Genomic DNA, 19,500 nt, shown 5'->3' with positions numbered 1-19,500 from the left:
TGAAGTAGAGATAATATGGCTACATTCCGTTTACCTATATTGTTAATAACGTGATGAGTCAGAGTCTGTAGTTTGTATGTGGAGCAGCCTGAGAATGATAAGAACATTTTGTTCTACACTATGGAACAAATCTCACTTGTATTAAAGACTCTGTAGGTTATCTTTCAGCGGTCTCATCAAACTCATACAATGCTCTGATGTTTGCAGGGTATGTTTATACACAGTGTGGGATCACAACACTACTGTGAAAAGTACATCATGATGCACTTGAACTGTGCCAACATTGTAACATGAAAATATGAATCATTTGACTGATTTCACTCACTTACATTCAAAGCAGTTGCTGGATGGAAAAATAAATCAGAATTTTACTGATATAGTCACAGTACAAAATTATCAACTACCATCACAGACTGACTGAAATGAACAGGAACGCCATCACTTCCAGAATTGCTGCTATTATTATTACTACTACTGTTTTTAAATTTTTGATTCTGTTTTATTTTATTTTTTCCTTCTTTTTTTTTTTTTTTTTGCTAACTATGTGTTGAGCTAATTTCAAAAAATCAATTTGCCTATAGGGATTAATTTAGTTTTCTAATTCTGCTGTGCTGTGGTCCTCTGTGACCTTCTTCATTCCCATCACATGACATGAATGGCAACGAGGGGAAACATTTCCATGTTTACAACAATCATCCATCACCTCATGTTCATTCCACTATAGGGCTGATCATGTAAGTGTTACAAATACCACAAATGAAACAACGTAGCAAAGTAATAATACATTTGGACTTAACAAACCTGAAGAAGCAAGTGTTTTAGGATCCCTTAAACAGCATTAATAATATAAACACTTTATTTTAACATGTGACAAAACTGAAATTTTCTGATCATTCTCCTAATATCTGAGAAACAAACAGATCTGTCATATGGAAAAAAAAAAGTAACTGCACCCCTCCATTTATCACATCTTCAACTCCATAAAATTAGCACACCAGATCAGGTTGCCAGTGTTTAGAAATGCCTTAGGGAATACTTAATGGGCCTCATTTACGAACAGTGCATACTCACAAATCAGTGTGTAGATCATGCACACAAACATTTCATGCACAAATCAGTGATTTATGTGTGCAAAAAATGAAGGCCTGGTTGTCTTAGAAAACGTAAACACGTCTTTAAAATAGGAACTACTACTACTCCTAAATATTAATATTGTTAGGATTGCTATCATCATCAGTATTATTATTAATTTGCATAAAAACAGTACAAAATATTAAATGTAAAGGTGTAGACTTTAATCTTTTAATTTGAATGTATTCCAGTATTCAGTATCCTATCTTAAATTATCTTAGCTTTACTGCTATAGAATAATAGAAGTCAAACCTTGTGAAATTTCACCAGATGATCTATTGCTTCTCTAACACTGATTTTCTTGGGCCATTTCCTTCCAGCTGGTTGTGGTGTGAGAAGATGCAGCAAAACAAGAAGAGAAGCCATGTCGCTGTCCCACTCTGCAGACACGGTTAAGGAGTTAAATACTAATGCTGGAAACGGGGAGGTAGAACTAAACTTCACTCACATATAACAACTGGTTGAGGGCATAGACAGAAAAGAAGTGATCCTTACACACATTATGCAAACTGCTGCTTTTTTGATAACTTTAAATGAAGTAACTGATAACAACAATGAAAACAAAAATTATTACACTAATAAAGTGTTACTTTAGGACACTACCTGGCTCATCAGCATCTGTTCAAGGCAGAAAACTGGTGTTCCATTTTTCCAGGAACCTGAAAGCAGTCTTGTCCATTAAAATCAGTTCTTGTAAATCAAGTATTTTTCAGATTCCCATTTGTTCACCTACCAGTCTTTTAGTGTCCAAATAATTAGGAAACATCTGAAGAATGTTAGTTGATTCTTGTGGGTCATCTGCTGATGATAGTAGAATGTCTCTCTCATCTTGAGGAGGGCTATATCTTGGTCATTGGTATGATGAAGAAGAGACATGGCTTCCATACATTGATCTCTTGTTTGCTGGTCATCAGTGAAACCAAATGTCCTTGGTCATGTGAGCCCTCCTTTCAGTTCCACTCTTTACTGTGATGGTGGTGGTGGTTTTGGATTGGCATTACACAGTATGGACACGTCACTCAAAAAAACTTTTGTTGCTCTGAATGTCATAGAAATGCTCCTACAGAAAGAAAAAAAGTGCAGACAATGTAAAGTATATAGTCGAGCACATAATTATTCATATCCCAAGTTACTTTTATTCAACCAGCAAGGTTTTGACCGGAAATGACACAAGCGTCTCCCAAAAGACAACAAGATGATTTACAAGAGGCACCATTGTGGAAAAAAAATCTAAGCTTTTATTTACATTTGAGCAAAAAGTATAATGTCTGAAATTATTCATAGAGGCTACACCACTCTTTGGCTAAATATGGCCATTATCATGAGTTTAAACAGAACATTACAGTAGCTAGCTAACATTTAATGAAATGTTAGCATTAAAAAAGAAATAAACATTTTCATTGACTATGTGAAATGTGTTTCTTAAAATACAGTAAAATAAACTAACCTTTGACTAACATTAGCCTATCTGCTTTCACTGAATCAGCGGAACATGCGGAAACATATGTGGTACTAGTTACCTAACTCTATGTTTTACTCACACATCCATGTAACCAAATATACAAATAACATCACTAGCAGAAAATCCCAAAGTAAATATTTTTACCTTCCTAATGTCGGAGTCCAAGAGAGAAACACAGGTCTGCGAGGTAATGGTCGATAGACAAACAACACCAGCAATGTGTTGAATTAGACTCCTCAGCACCCAGTGAATGAACACCTAAATATTGCACCGCTTTAGAGTACTCCCCAGCACTGGCTGTAGTATAAGGTGAAAAATAAACTCCCAGAAACTCTTGCTTGATTAGACTGTGATTTGGGAAATTTGGAAACCAAATCAACACCTCAAAGGTGTCTTTCTTTCCTGAATCATCTTTGCAAGAGCAAGAGAGAGAGAGTGTGTAAGCATAATAGGTGAAAAAAGAAAAGAATCAATATGCTCCCAGTGTTTCCTGGATATCCAAACCCTGTGTATTATTGATATATTCCTAAAACCGTGCTAGCAGTGTGGTGGTGGCAGTATATCTGAACCTTGGCTGGGGTCTTTCTCTGTGGAGTCTGCATGTTCTCCCTGTGTCTACATGTTTTTTCTGCACTGGGTCCACAGGGTAAAACCAAGTAAAGGAGAGGGAAAGCAGGACACAGCCACACAGCCACACAGTAGGCCTGCTAGGATGATAACAAATGGTAAATGGACTGTTTCCTACATAGCACTTTTCTCCTCTACTTTAACACTCGAATTGCTTTATACAATATGCCACATTCACCTATTCATGTAAAAACTTTTTTCTACATGTTTGACAGAAAGTGCTTCCTACTTTACCATTCACTTTGTGATGAACCCATTGGGTAACAATTTGGGGTTCGTTATCTTGCCCAAGGATACATTGGCCTGCAGACTGGAGCAGCCAGGGATTGAACCACCAACTTTAACAGATTGCCTGTTCAGTTGTTTGAACTATAGCAGCCCCTGAACTCCTGAAATACTATATGAACATATAGTTAAAATGGGACTCATATACAGATATACACACATAGATAGATAGATAGATAGATAGATAGATAGATAGATAGATAGATAGATAGATAGATAGATAGATAGATAGATAGATAGATAGATAGATAGATAGATAGATAGATAGATAGATAGATAGATAGATAGAAAGAAATAGAAATGCTCTTCATACATATTAAGAATAGCAAAAACTGATTTAGGAGGTCTGTGTGCTGTGGATAGTTTTATTACATCCTGTTCCACAGCTCCATACAGAAGAGCTTTTCTGTTTTAATGCGCTCCCAAATGCATGACTCAATCTCTGTTTTGCACCATTCAACATTCGTCTACATCACTTCATCACAAGTTTAATTATTATAATTAGACGCAACACATCCATCAAACTGAAGATTAACAGCTGCATAAACAAACAAAATATAGGAATGCTATACTGAAACCACAGACAGTGTAGTGTGCTGACTGTGGTTGGTTTTGCTGCTGCATGTCTGCAGTCTTCCTTCACCTCCAGCTCTCCTTCCTGTATTGATTGCAGAAAGGGCAAGAAAGTTGCTTTTAAAAGTACATATCTCTTGTTTCCCTTTGTCATAATATTTTCCGAGGTAATGGTCATATACTGCTACATGACATGATACAGGGAGGTCATGTCCAAAAATATCAGCCATTGAAATTTATCACAGAATGTCAAGGATGAAGTGACTCTGATTCCCTCCAGGGTTTTTGATGTACATAACAAAACTTAAGCTTTGTCTTAAAGAGAATCCAAAACACAATCCTTGAGTTTCATCAGCTAATCCTCCCTGCTTACCAGGCCTGTCTCTCCTCATCTGATCTGATTTCATCTGTCTACCACTATTTGATTTCATAAGACCATAAAACTGAGAGCTATGTAGAAAATACAATGCTTATAATGTGGAGAAACTAGATAGTTACTATGTGTGCAAATGATCTTAAGGCATACCTTAGCAGCACATTTAAATCAAAAAGTTTTGCAACACTTCCCATAAAAAAACCAACCTCATTTCATTTTGACCATTATGCTATTTAAGGTGGCATTATTCTGTACCTCCACATTGCTTCCAGCTCAGTTCCTGCTTTTGGATTCTCTCTGGAAGTCCCATTCCATTCTGCATATTCAATTTAGGCTTGCATAGAGCATAAGCATAAACCTCTGTTTGAAACTCACCTTATTTTTATGTAAAATATCCATCACTGCTCATAGGAGTTGGGTCTGAGGTAAGACGTTCATGTCAAAGAAGCTAACATGTGACATGCACCATAGTTGAGTAACTGGATCATGGCTACTCATAGTGCACTGAAAAGACTTTACTTTACTTGTTTTTGACCACACAACAACTCCCAGATGTGACACCCTGCCACGTCATCTCTCTCTGCCAGAGCATCAGGGTCTGAGCCAAGACTATTGCTTCCTCTGTATTACAGTCAGAGTTTAGTTATGAGGATAACATTATATAGCTAAGTTTCCTCCACTGGTTTCATAAGAAATCCTAATTTGGTAATCAGCCAGAGTACTAACTGGTATTCTCTCTGCATGATTAGCTCAGAAATCACAGCTGTCTGTCACAGAAGGATTTGGTGAGGCCAGAAAAGCAAAAGATTTTATTATTTTGCTGCTCTATGCAATAGGCACAACTATGTCTACTAAAAATAAACTACACAAAATAGTGAAATGTGAAATATGTTATTGTGACACACTAATGTGTGATCCCATCAGAAGTAGTACTTGTTAAAAAAAAAAAGAGAGATTTGTCACTGAAGTGAACTATGTGTAATCAGGTAGTTGCACCCCCCAGCCTCCGGGTGGCGCATTGCTCAGTGAGACAGAATAGCGAGGTCATAGGTCCTCCTCTCCAATATGGCAGAAGCGAGGCAAAGAGAAACTTCACCAGTCGTCTCTGTCTCATCATTTCCCTGTTTTGCAGGAACATTTAATCTGTTTTACCGGCCCAAACTCTGGGTCGGTTACATTATGAATGCTAAGATGTTACTTTGGTTGTAGTTGTTATAGAACTATGATTATTTTTGAAAATGTGTTTTAGTGGACTGTGTATGAAAAAGTATTTCATTCCACCTGAGCACCTGCCGGATCTTCTTTTCATTGATATTGCTGTTATGACTGATGAAGCCGAGCTGGTGAGTTTCTGTGTTAACTAAGTAACATGTTAAAGCTATAAATATGACTATTACTAAACTGTACTGTCATTAATAGTGTTGCTTTGTTAATGTTGTATGGTTGTTTTATTTTGTGTCTTTCAGTTGATTACCTGGCTTCTGTAAAGGCACGGTTACTGTACTGGTGTTAGTTTATGCTTGTGCAATAAAACTTGTGCAAAAAAAAAGGCAGCAATCAGATGTCTGAGCCTGAGTACGACACAGTTTCATCAGTTAAAACACACCCTTACGGTGGGAGTTTACTAAATTAAAGGTAGTTAGCTTAGTAAAAACCGTACAGTGAGATCATTTATCCTCATTTAACTGTTCTCCAGTTTTTAGAATGGAGTCAATGCTTTAAAAAGGGGGAAAAGACTAGATCAAGCAATCAAAAGACATCACTACTGCAGTAAGCTGAAACTGCAATTTGTGCTCATAGGAATGTACAAAACCACATAGCTGGACTACCACCAATACTATTTACTGTATTTGGGCCAGTGGCCAGCATATCAGCAAGTTCCAAGGGTCCAAGAAGAGCAACTTTTTCCAAAACCATATCTTTTATATTCATTAGGATTCCCACCAACCATGCACGGCACACCCTGGGTAGAAAGTGAAGGATATAAAAAGAACAACAACAGCAATAGAATAATATTAAACACAAAGTGAACCCGTCTTCCTTCATTAAATAGGTTCTTTTAGATGTTAAGGAGGAATTGACTTAACCAGGCTGGCGGAGAATGAAGACAACCGGACACCTGCGGCAGATGGGGAATCAGTGAACTTTTATTGAGACAGAGACAACCTCTCAACACAGCTCACATCAGGAGATTCCCTAGATTTGCTGTGAGGATGGGTATATATTCTCTAAAACTTACAGGAGGGGGTTGTGAGGAAAGTGCTGCATTAGCAGAAAAACAACTCCATAAAAGGAAATCGGCCTTGGGTGTTCTAGTCTCTTCGCTTGCAGATATCTTGCACCTGCAGGATGAGGCGATCGCTTCTTATCGCTCTCAAGGCCAAAGTCGTGAGCACATTTTTATTACACAGTTGCACAGTAACTTTAAAGCTTGAACAATATTTAAAGCTGAATAATGTTTGATCAGATTATATTTTCTTCAAATCCCCCTTTTGACCCATCTTAAATGGGTCAACACACAAAAATAAGTAACATTCAAAGGAACACAGAGACGTGTCGAAGCCTGGCTCGAAAAACTCCTCGGGTCTTATCATTTGTCTTTATCTGTCATTGCAGATGAGGAGAAAAGAGTCCAGGCACCACCCTGCCCAGGGGTCGGCTGCAAGCAGTCTCGGTTCCAGACGAAAGCAGTAACAGCTGTCCTGCACACAAGGATACAACGAGTCAGTGCAACCAGGGTAGTGACACAAAATTAACAGTTCCTGTAACTCAGCAACCAAAAAGCATAAGTAATGATAAAAATGTGGAGAGTACAGAGTATACTATAATAATGAGAGATATAAACGTGAAAATGTGAAAGAATAAATCAACAGTAAAATAAACCCAGAACGGTAACTGCTAAGGACATTCAAAAGTGAATATGGTAAAACGTGAGGAAGGGGTGTGGAAAAAAAAACAATTTATATCCAGTGGTGGGAGTACACATTCGCTCAGGCTTAAGTCCGGAGACCCTGAGAACATCGCTTAACCCTCACAACCCGACCAGACACAGTTCAACCAGATATATCCTTCAAGAGGAAGTGGGTGAGGGAAACAATTAATAACAAGCCTAATACAAAACACCACAGAGAAACAACCATTCTAGAAGCATTTAAACAAGAGAAAGACGATAATGTTCGTCACCCTCACGATCAGAGTTTTCATCATCCGTTGGCGAGGAGGTGGGAAGTTGACTAGCCAATAAAGGCATCTGCCGGGCGAGATCCTTATCCTCAGGAGTGAGAGCTGTAACAATCAGTCTCTGGAAGAGGGATCGAATGCATGGAATACAACAGCAACCGCAGGTGACTAGGACAGCAACAAAAACTGAGATGGAAACTAGGACGGAAGCTACAAGGGCCTTATATTTGCCAAACATGTTAAGCCAAGAGTCCCACATGGCAGTATCAACGCCCGAGTGTTCCTTCATTTTAACAGTAAGAGCTGTGAGACCAGTAATAGCTTTAGTGAGGGAACCATCAGGAGCTGTGTTATTGGGGATATAGGTACAGCACTCCTGACCAAAAAGGCTGCAGACTCCGCCTCTTTCTGCGAGGAGAAAATCCGTTGCGACCCTGTTTTGGAAAGCCATTAGGGAAGTGGCAGATAACTGTGCATGCACAGCTTCAAAACCATCTCGAGTGTAATTAGCCAACAGTTGCACATTAAAGTGAATGTAGTTAATTCTGTCTACATTCGCATTTATTTCAACCATCCAAAGTATCGAGGCCCATCCTGCTTTAACCTGGTCTCGCAGTTTATATTCATCGGGGACCCCACGGGGTATACCTACAGCATCAATATAGGTTGGATTATGAGCTGAACCTGGGATTAGAGAACGTTTAGAACGGCGTTCAGAGGAGGATGGGAGGCCAACTTCGTGTACTTCTATAGAGAGATCTACTGGAGTGACTAAAACAGGTAAAATAAGAGTTATGAGAGCGCAAAGACCTGACGCATCCCGAGGGAAACCATCATATAACTTGTTATTGCCACACCACCACCACAAATCAGCCCTAGCCGTAGGTCGGAAGTTTGGTTTCATAACCGTCATCTCAGTGCACCAAGAAGAGTTCAAGCTACCTAGTTTTACTGCATTGCCAGTCAGGTTAATACAAGTGAAATTGTTCACAGCTACATCTGAAGAAAAGAAAGGTGGTTTATTAGAGACCGAGCGTTGAGTTTTAGGAAAGTGGTTTTCCAGATATGAGCAATGACCTCGTTTTGTATTGTTCATAAGATGCAGGAGGCATGCACTATTGACTGGCGCCGGTACAACTCTTAAAGTTGGGCGGGCTCCCATACATACTATGCAGTCGGAAGCCGTCTTGTCAGCAGCTTGTTCAGCTAGTAGTAACCAGTTGTTTGTTGCTCCAGAAATACCGGTTAGAATTTGGAAGAGGTCATCTTTAGACATTTTATTTGTGTCTACAATGCGTATTCGGCCGTTTCTCCCCCCGTTTGTATATGTCACCGGAGGGCCATTAAAGGTGGGGTTATCATCTTTAACTACAGAGCTTGGAGCTGCACCAACGCTAGGGCATATTTCCATTTGCCAATACAGGGCGGTGCGATCAGTCCAAGGGGCAAGTATAAATTGTTGACAGGAGGTCAAGGCCAGATCCTTTAGGGTAAAAATTAAGCCTGAAAGATCCGGTTTTTTTTGCTATTCTGAGCATATTTTGGTTTCTCCAGTGCAAAGCCTGACCCCTAGAGTGCTTGGACCAATCGAGGTCCGTTTCTGACACTAAACTGGACCACTTCCACTGATGCCAACCTCCCAGGGTTATATACCACACTGAGGAGGAGAGATGTACTGCAAGGTTAAAAAGATCCCCCCCTTGGTCTTTGGTGACGGGAGTGACTGGGAAGCTAGCGAAATCTATTTCGACTACCCAACTTTTATTGTTGGGGACACAGAGAGTAATCATTCTAGTCGTACTTGGGGTACAGGAGGTAACCGTGTCTCGTTTCTTTCTAAATGGATCGGGCGTGGGCAAAACTGGAGAGGAAGTGGTGGGCAAGACCCTAGGGGCTACATTTGTCAGATTGGGACTGTCAGAAGGGGGCGAAGCTTTTGAACTTGAAGGTGTCAGAAGTTTCGGGGGCCCTTCACAGATCAGGATTATGCCAATGGGAATGAGACCCAGGGCCAGGAAGCAAACAAAGACGCAACATCTTTGCCTGCCTGTCATTTCAGGGGGAAAGGGCCAAGACATGTTTACTTAGCTTGGATGTCTTCTAATAGAGGATGATGGGGCACAGAAAGGTGGTCCAGTTCCCCCCACCTCGCCAAGGGCGTGTTCTAGGAGTTAAAGAGCAACAAAAAGTATCAGTGACACAACTTTAAATGAGCTTTCAGCGGTTAAAACTATTGCAATGTAAAATGTAAATCTTAAAAACTCAAGCCAATATAAAAGCAAAGTCATAAAAGATGTTAAAAATAGAAAAATAAAAATGTTTAGTTCAGTATGGAGAACACCCCCTTTTGTAACCAGCCGGCTTGTAGGTTGAGTTTTGGCTCCCTCAAGTGGTTGGTGATGCTGTTGCAGCTCCTTCTGACAGGTCCTTCTGCACCTCTCTTAAGGTTCTTCCTGGTTCGGTGGCAGCAGCGCACTGTGTGTAATGAAACCAGGTGTCACCTTTCCCTTCGAGCCTGACAGCGTGGGAGGTCCGCTCTGTTATGCGGTAAGGGCCTGTCCAGCGAGGCTCAGCCCACTTTCTCTTTGTGACTTTCAGGAGGACGTAGTCCATTCCAGGTGTAGCCGCCTCTTTCAGCTCTTGCTGGTTTCTTTCAGCGACCTGTGAGGAATACTGGGCAACAAAACTGCGGAGCATGTTATAATATGTCCTCGGATCGAGGTCTGAATCAGCTTCATCCGACATTAACAGGCGAGAGGAGGGGCCAGGAAAAGGCCTGCCATGCTCCAACTCAAATGGAGTGTAACCAGAGGTTTGATTTACTGAGCATCTTATGGACATTAATGCAAGAGGCAATGCCTTAACCCAATCTAATTTGGTCTGTGCACAGATTTTAGCCAATTTAGTTTTTAGAGTTTGATTCATCCTTTCCACTTTCCCCTGGGATTGGGGGTGGTAAACTGAGCCAAACTTATGTTTCAAACCTAATGCGGCTTCAACCCTCTGCAGATCGTGGTTCCTGAAATGTGAACCATTGTCCGACCTTATGACCTCGGGAAACCCATGCTGTGGTATATAATGATTAATCAGACACTTTACCACAGTTCTACTGTTTTCACTTGCTGTCGGCCAGGCTTCTGGCCAACCTGAAAATGCATCCACAGCCACCAGCAGGTACCTGTAACTGCCTACTCTGTCCACCATGTCTGTGTAATCAATGATTATTTCTTTCCCTGGGCAAAGTGGGATGGGGAAGTACCCTGCTATTGGCTTGAAGGCGGGCTTGATTCCAAATTGGTTGCACTCCTTACAGGTTTTAACCATGTATTTTGTCATGTCTTTTAGATAAGGGTGCCACCAGGCGGCTAAGTTCCTCATCATTTGTGCAGGTCCCACATGCCCCACTCCATGTGCCTCTTCCATTGCTGTCTGTCTGACCCCTGGCGGTAGAATGGGCCTTCCATCTGGGCCACGCCAAACATCTGTGTTTGTGGCCCCTCTTGTTACCCATAATGATTTTTCCTGGGGGCTGGCTTTGTCCTGTAACTCTCTGATTGTGGCTAGGCCTAGTTGTATGGGTGGTCTTTCTGGAGGGGGTGTGGCTTCTGGGTCCATTACCATAATCAGGGAGGGTAAGTAACCAGCTGTCTGCTTAGCTACTAAGTCGGCCTGTTTGTTACCTAATGCCACTAAGTCCAATCCGGCACTGTGTCCTTTGCATTTTACCACTGCCACCTTAACAGGTAACAACAGTGCTTCCGCTAATTCCCTCATTTCTATCTCATGTTTAATAGGCTTTCCGCTGGCTGTCAAAAAACCAGCTCTTAGCCACTGCTTGAGCTCCACATGCACTGCTCCCACAGCATAAGCTGAATCACTGTATATATTCACTTTCTGTCCCTTTCCCATCCTTAAGGCTTCAATCACCGCTCTCAGTTCAGCTCTCTGTGCAGACTGTTGTCCTATCAACTGCTCTGCCTTCACTGTTTTCCATCTCATGTCTGTCTGTTCCACTATTGCCCATGCAGCCTTCAACATTCCACTTTCAGTTCTGAAACAACATCCATCTGTGAACCAATCTTTTTCTGCATCCATTAGAGGTTCTGCCTGCAAATCTGGCCTGATTTTCTCCTGTACCTGCACAACCTCTTCACACATATGTGGTTCCCCTGATCCCATGTGATCAGCCATGTTTATGCCTTCATGTGAGTAGGTGATGTGTGGTGCTTCCAAAATGGTACTGAGGCGTCTCTGCCTGAGTGAAGTGAGTGTGAAGGCCTGTGAGGAGACGTAGGCCACCACACTGTGTGATGTCAAAATTTTTAGTGGGTGGTTCATCACTATGTGTGCTGTTTTCTGAATGATTTTTGCAAGTCCAGAAACGTGTTGTGTGCACGGTGGGTGGCGTTTTTCAGTGTTGTCAAGCATTACGCTTACATATGTCAACACTTTTCTCTCTCCCCCTTTTTTCTGGAACAGGATACCATTGATATGGGTTCCAGTTCCAGAAACATCAAGATGAAAAGGCAAAGCATAATCTGGCACAGCAAGGTCAGAGGCGACAGAAAGCTGTTGTTTTAACTTTATAAACGCCTGTTCTGTTTCTGTAGTCCATGAGAGGGGAGCAGAGAGGTTTCTCATGCCTTGTTCATTTACCAAAACGCGCAAAGGGGAAGTAAGGCCAACATAGTCTGGGACATAGGTCCTGCTGTAACCAGTCAGGCCCAAAAATGACAACATGTCTTTTACAGTTAGAGGTTTTGGATGGTGCAAAATGGAGTTCCTGTGTTCTGGGGACAAGGAAATACCGGACTGTGAGACCATGCGGCCTAGAAAAGAAACCTGTTTTCTTGCAATCTGTAGTTTGTTTTTGCTCACTTTAAAACCTGTGTTGGCCAGGTGGTGAAGTACCACTCTGGTGGCCTCCAAACAGATGTCAGCCGTGGGGGCAGACAGCAAAAGGTCATCCACATATTGTATTAACATACAGTCAGATGGTAGTGGGCTGGTTTGTAAAAGTTCTTTCAAACACTGATTAAACAGTCCTGGGGAGAGGGCAAATCCCTGTGGTAAGCGAGTGTAACGCCATTGTCGGCCTCTAAATGTAAATGAGAAAATGTCACGCAGTGACTCACGAAGTGGGAGGCAGAAAAAGGCATTAGCCAAGTCAATGCAGGTGAACCAGGCATGAGATGGTGGGAGGTTGGTCAAGGCAACATAAGGATTAGGCACAGGCAAAGTAGGAGTGCCAAGTAAGGCATTAATCCTTCTCAAATCATGTGCCATTCTGAACTTCCCCGTGCCTTTTTTCTCAACGGGTAGGATGGGCGTGTTCCACTTAGAGCAGGAGGGCTCCAAGACACCGGCAGTGACCAAACCAGAAATTGTTTCTGCAATCCCAGCCTCAGCCTCCGGTCTGTGTGGGTACTGAGGCTGCCACAAAGGGGTAGCAGATGACAGTTGAAAAGAGACTGGCTCCACATCAACTAAACCTACATCTGTGGGTCCAAGGGACCACAAACAATCTGGAAGAGAGTCGAGTAAAGGCGCAGCATCACAGTGGTCTGTGTGTTCTCTTCCATGTGACCCGCTGACCACTCCATGTTGCAGTGTTGAGGAATTAAAGCAATCATTTAAAATTTGGTATGTCTTGGTAGATGGAGAAAACAAAACCTGTGGGAGTTTTGTAGGTGTCCAGTCAGTGGCCGCAAGGGAACGTTTAACCATTCCACCCAGCTCCTTAGCCTGGTGTCCAGGATGTAAGGCCAGTGACACATGGGGAGCTGCCTCATCAGACATCATGTACCACTGTAATTGATCTGTTGTAAAAGTAACCGCTGCTGCCACTCCCTCCGGTGCCGCAAAAATGCACGACATGTTCAGAGACCAAGCCCGCCCCTCACACTGCTCTTGGAACATGTGCTGGTACCAGGTGGTGTCATGCCTGTCATAAAACAGTGTAACATGAGGTGGGTCAGGGGGAGGGACATAAGGATGTAGGAGTGAGAGCCACGGCCGCCATTGCTGAAAAGCAGTCCAAACTCCTGGTTCAGCAGGTGTTTCAACTTCCAATAATGCCCAGTAGATGTCAGCAGAGTCCGCCAAACAGGAGGAGGGTTGCAGCAGAAACTGACCACCTCCCTCTGGCCCATCAGAGCAGGGAAGTACAACCCCAGTAGGGAGAGTCACAGTTAGGCCTTGTGAAGAGCAGAGTATTGTGGCTCCTAATTTAATCAACAAGTCTCTTCCCAGTAAATTCACAGGCGCCTGTTTTGAACAAACATAGCTGTGTAACAAGGTCTGATCTCCAACCGTTGTGGGGAGGGGCACGGTGTAAGGCAGAGTTTTAGGTTCCCCAGATATGCCCACCACTGTAATCACTCTGTCAGTAAGTCTTTCACGAGCAACATCCTTAATGGTGGAGTACGTAGCTCCAGTGTCCACTAAAAAGCTGCTTCTTCTTCTATCTACAGTTATGGACAGCATAGGGTCCGCCGTTGTCCCTTCACCGTCCTGGGCAGTCTGTGGGGTGTCCTATAGCTGGGGACCACCCTCGTAGTACTCCCACCCCATCACAGGCATCTGTGGGGCCGGGGGCACTTCAACTAAAGCACCACGAGGTCCACCTCTGTGGCCAGGATGCTGATAGGGCCCACCACGGGCTCCCCTGCCTCTTCCAGCAGCCGGGTTCAAAGGGCACGCTTTAGCCCAGTGTCCAGGTTGTCCACACCGGAAACAAACATACATCTGGCCTCCCCTACCACCTCCCATCTGACCCCTTCCCCTGAAACCACCTCTGTTTCCTCCAAATGGGGAACCTCTCTGCCCATAAGGGGCCGGGGAGTGATAAGCACCATACTGGGGGGGCTGTGGATCAGTTGGCCATGGGTTCGGATACAAATCAGGGGCAACTGGACCAGGAGGGGGAGCCGCAGCGGCCACAAGTTGCTTTTTAGGCTTGTCACCTTTTCCACCCAGGTCGTTTTTAGCTTTCTGCAGCTGAACCTTCAACAGTTGCAACTGTAAATCTTCGACGCTCTCCGCTTTATCATCAGACTTAATCTGCACTTTGTTAAGATTAAAAATCAAATGTTTCTTCCAGATTGCAAAGTCACAGTCCTGCAAATCAGGATTATCCTCCATTTTCTGGCTTACTGACTCCGGAATGCCCCTCAGCACCGCCCTTCTAAACCACATGCTCTGTGAACAAGTCCTACTGGGGTGATGACCTGTATGGTTCACCCAGTCTTCAACAGCCTGATTTAGATAATGGGTGGGATTTTGCTTTCCCTCCCATTTAAATTTCTGTAAGGTGCCTTGATTTTTGGGTGGGAATTGTTTGCGCAGGGCCGGTCCAATAAACCTCAAGGCCTGCATTAGTGGCACCTCGTTCTCATGCATGGTAGTACCCGCATTTTGTTCCAGGTCCGCTGCCTGAGATCGGGATGTGCACCTAGTTATAATAGCTCTAAAATCTCCCAGTGCGAGGTCCTGTCCAGCTGTGTATTTATCCAAACCAGCCAACCAGGCATTCCCTCCCTCCGTTATGTCAGGGAGTTTGTCCACTAGGGCCTGGACATCTCCGAATGAATAAGGTTGATACACTGGTCTACGTTGCGCTTTAGTCTGGACCAGGGGAAATATGCCTGGAGGCTGAGGCACAGGGCCCTTAGATCTAGTCTGATATCCTAGACTGGGAGGGGTAGAGGGGGGTGTATTGTTAAGGTCACTGAGTTCATCATCAGTATCCTCAGTTTCTTCCCCGCCTGGTGGGGTAGCAGTGTCAGCAAAAACGTGGGCTAAACTCATCTGTGTTTCCGGATCCTGACGGCCCACCAAAGACATGGTAACTGTGACATTTGGTGAAGTGCCAGGCTCAGTTTTTGCAGTAGCGGTCAGATCTCCTTTAACAGCGACAGGAGTGCTGGCAAAGGGGTTGGACCGGGAAAGAGGGGCTGACGCAACACGATTATTCACCTGGACCACTGACCTATGTTCATTTAAGCAGCTGCGTAATGCTGCTTCTTGATCAGTTAATTGTTGTTCAGTGGGTTCCTGTCTGTTCATTCGAACCGCAAATGGTGCGCTCGCAGGGGGGTCAGTTAGGCCCTCAGATCCGGTTCCAAAACAATGGGACAGAGAAGAGGGGGCTCTACTACTAGCTGAGGATGTCGCCGACAGAGAGGAGCTTCCTGGGCAAAAATGCTTGGTATCTATGGGAGTTGGAGCTACGGGCGGTTCTTCTCCAATAGTCATTATTCCACCAGAGATATTAAGTACCGGATATATGCCTGCTGAGGGAGGAGTTGAGGCAGAATAGGGAGGTGGCTGAGACCTATTTTTCTTCATGTGTGGTTTTGCAGTTTCCCATAAACACACCCAGTGATTAAATTTAGCTTTGCGGCCTGCGTGCTTATCTGCTTCCTTTCTGTGTCTCACCCCGCTCATCACACCTGCACCTGCTGCTGCTGAGTTGGCTTCTTCCTCTTTCTCTTTTGCCTGCATAGCCTTATTCTGCCAAATTATTCCCCAGTTACCACTACTCCCCTCGTCCTTTCCCTTTTCTTTCATTAACCTTTCAGCTGTTTTCCTCAATGACTCTCTCTGCTTTTTTGCTTCTTTAGGCTGGTGTGTGGAGTTGATGACTGTCTCAACACATGTTAATTGTTCTCCCAATGTGCTAAGAATAACACCGGGACCCCAACCATCATCATTAGTTTCTCGATCTAATTCTCCATCCATTTTACTGTTAATGGAGGAGTGTTCTTTTATTGATTTTAAAGGAGAATTTGGGCCAGCTGGGTTTCTGCCTCTGTTAGGCACTAACAGCTGGGGCGCTGCTTTAAAGGTGAGTCAGCACTGAAATATCCCTTCAGGTGTTACCAAGCTTCTACCAAACCGGAGTCTGGCGGGTAACCTTGCCTAGAGCTTCCTGATAGGGGTGCTAGTTGGTTGTCACCTTGTTCACACGTCTCATTCACACTTCATACATTACCTGCAGTCACTCATTACCCTCCTTATGTATGTAATAAATGTGTAAAAAAAAAATTCTATGTGTGGTGTATTATTTTAACCAAAAGAGGAACCTAGTTCCTTTAATTGTGTAATCTGTGAACAACGGAGAACCAAACTGTCCTGCCCAGTGTTCCACAGCAAGCATTCAGCGTGTATTTATGTGTGTCCAATATCAAACAGAACATCAAAACATTTAAAACACTAAAATCATCGGGGTTTTAAGAAGAGATCCGTTTTCTCCTATTGATCAAAGGGACCCCTCCTTTGGACTCCAACCAGTACTTCTCCTTTTTAAGTTTTAGAGGATCTTTTCTAATAAAGTCCTCTGGGCCTTCCTAACCCTTCTGTAGTTTAGAGAATATTACTAAAAAATATTCTCAAGGCCTTTAACCTTTTAATTTGTTTAGAAAGGCGTTACTAATAAACCCTTTCAAGGTCCCAGACCTGCACTGAGGTATGTATCCGACACCGGAGAGCAACCCGTCGGCTGCAACCGTGGTCAGACCTCAGTTCATTCTTATCTTTATTCACTTATTCACTTATTTCTTATTCACTTATCTCTTATTCACTTATTTCTTATTCACTTGTCTGATTCTCAACAAGCCTTAAGTAAGCCAGACAATTTTGGTTATGAATTACTAGGAGTTTGGACACTAAGTATTTTTATAATGTTCAATATAGCAGAAATAAAAGGTCTGCTTACCTTGTTTTTTGTGTGCACACAGCTTTTGTCCAAACTCCGTTCACTCAGACCACGGCCGAAGTCCTCCCATCCGTTCCAGTTGGCCTGGAGCGGATCCTGTTTCGTGACGCCAATTGAAGGATATAAAAAGAACAACAACAGCAATAGAATAATATTAAACACAAAGTGAACCCGTCTTCCTTCATTAAATAGGTTCTTTTAGATGTTAAGGAGGAATTGACTTAACCAGGCTGGCGGAGAATGAAGACAACCGGACACCTGCGGCAGATGGGGAATCAGTGAACTTTTATTGAGACAGAGACAACCTCTCAACACAGCTCACATCAGGAGATTCCCTAGATTTGCTGTGAGGATGGGTATATATTCTCTAAAACTTACAGGAGGGGGTTGTGAGGAAAGTGCTGCATTAGCAGAAAAACAACTCCATAAAAGGAAATCGGCCTTGGGTGTTCTAGTCTCTTCGCTTGCAGATATCTTGCACCTGCAGGATGAGGCGATCGCTTCTTATCGCTCTCAAGGCCAAAGTCGTGAGCACATTTTTATTACACAGTTGCACAGTAACTTTAAAGCTTGAACAATATTTAAAGCTGAATAATGTTTGATCAGATTATATTTTCTTCAAAAGCGAGTGAGCTGTAACAGAAGGAGCAGAGCCAGATGCAAAGGGCAACAATGAGACATTTTAATTATAGACACAGGGGCCTAAAAATATATACACCAAGCAAAAGTATTGATCAGGATTTTTTTTTTCTTTAATCCATTAGCACAGATATGCTAGAGTTACAGCAAGTGTATTCAAGAACACTTTTCTAACAGCAAATTGCAGAGAGTTTGAAGCTAGTTGTGAACACAGGGGATCTATTAAAAGCTTAGAGCCAGACACTTTCTTCAGGATTTGGTAGAGACCAAAAACAGACCCAAATGTTAGTTTGCCAGGTGGCCCTAATCACCACTCCTTTTGACGACAGTGATAATGTTGCTTTTTAACTAAGAAACAACTTCTACTCACCGTATCTACAGTGCATTTAAAAAAATTATTACTATCCCATCAACTTTTCCACATTTTGTCACATGCACCACCTTAAACTTAAATGTGTTCTACCGGGAATTTATTGAAAGACTATGTTGCGAAATCAGTTTTACCCCGGTTCTTTTATTCGTCGAGGCATCCAGAGACAGGAGGCACTGGAACTCAGTAGTTATTTCACAAAACCTTTATTCATCTTTATTCATCTTTATTTAAGCATGCACTTCTAGAAGGGAAGACGAGGCCGGTGTGTCCCTCTGCAAAATCTTCACCCCTTTGTTGGTTACAGCCAGTTTTATAGAGGCGACCCCATCATAAAACTCCCCCACGGTGTGCTGCAAACTCTGTCTGTGTCTATGTGCACGAGCACATGAATGCCTATGTGAGCGCACATGAGTGAGTGTGCGTGTGGATGTATGTGTGTGACAGTTAAAACGCTGTGGGTGTATGTGACTCCCTAGAGGTCATAAAAAACCCATCTCCCTTCCAGACCACAGTTATCCAATTACAAATGTTGAGACCCCCACCCAAACATTCTCTGGGGAATTTCAACTCAGCATTAACTCCTCTCTGTTTTACTTCCACAGTTCAACTGGGGAGGGTCTCCTATACTCTACTCCTAAGTTCATGACACAGTCAGGCCTTTATTACATTGAGGGCAGTGTCAGTGTCTCTACAATAATTCTACATTCTATGTTAACACATTTCTAAACTCTAAAATAAGCTAAACATTTCTACAAGTCACCAAAGCGAAAGCCCTCCGCCACTTGGCTGCGCCTAGAAATCCTGTCCATAAAAATTATGAACAGAACCGGAGACTTTGGTGGCCTCAGAATCTCATCTCTGATTTTTGCAGATGATGTGGTTCTGTTGGCTTCATCGGGTGAGGGCCTCCAGCTTGCACTGGAACGGTTCGCAGCCGAGTGTGAAACAGCGGGAATGAGGATCAGCACCTCCAAATCTGAGGCCATGGTTCTCAGCCGGAAAAGGGTGGAGTGCCCACTCCGGGTCGGGGATGAGTTCCTGCCCCAAGTGGAGGAGTTCAAGTATCTCGGGGTCTTGTTTGCGAGTGATGGGAGAAGGGAGCCGGAGATCGACAGACGGATTGGGGCTGCAGCTGC

At 43.1% G+C, this 19,500-nt stretch overlaps 1 protein-coding gene across 1 annotated transcript; it reads right to left on the bottom strand.

Annotated features, from left to right (window-relative positions):
- Positions 1-9,944: 9,944 nt before the first annotated feature.
- Positions 9,945-14,133, bottom strand: LOC113033468 (uncharacterized). The gene has a single exon (XM_026187284.1). It carries the CDS (start codon positions 14,118-14,120, stop codon positions 10,020-10,022), a length of 4,101 nt encoding a protein of 1,366 aa, XP_026043069.1. The 5' UTR covers positions 14,121-14,133; the 3' UTR covers positions 9,945-10,019.
- Between the last annotated feature and the right edge of the window lie 5,367 nt (positions 14,134-19,500).

Source organism: Astatotilapia calliptera, chromosome 12 (assembly GCF_900246225.1).
Source record: "Astatotilapia calliptera chromosome 12, fAstCal1.2, whole genome shotgun sequence".
NCBI classification, from domain to species: domain Eukaryota; kingdom Metazoa; phylum Chordata; class Actinopteri; order Cichliformes; family Cichlidae; genus Astatotilapia; species Astatotilapia calliptera.
Note: the sequence above shows the minus strand (reverse complement) of the source record. Positions and strands in the feature narration are given on the sequence as shown.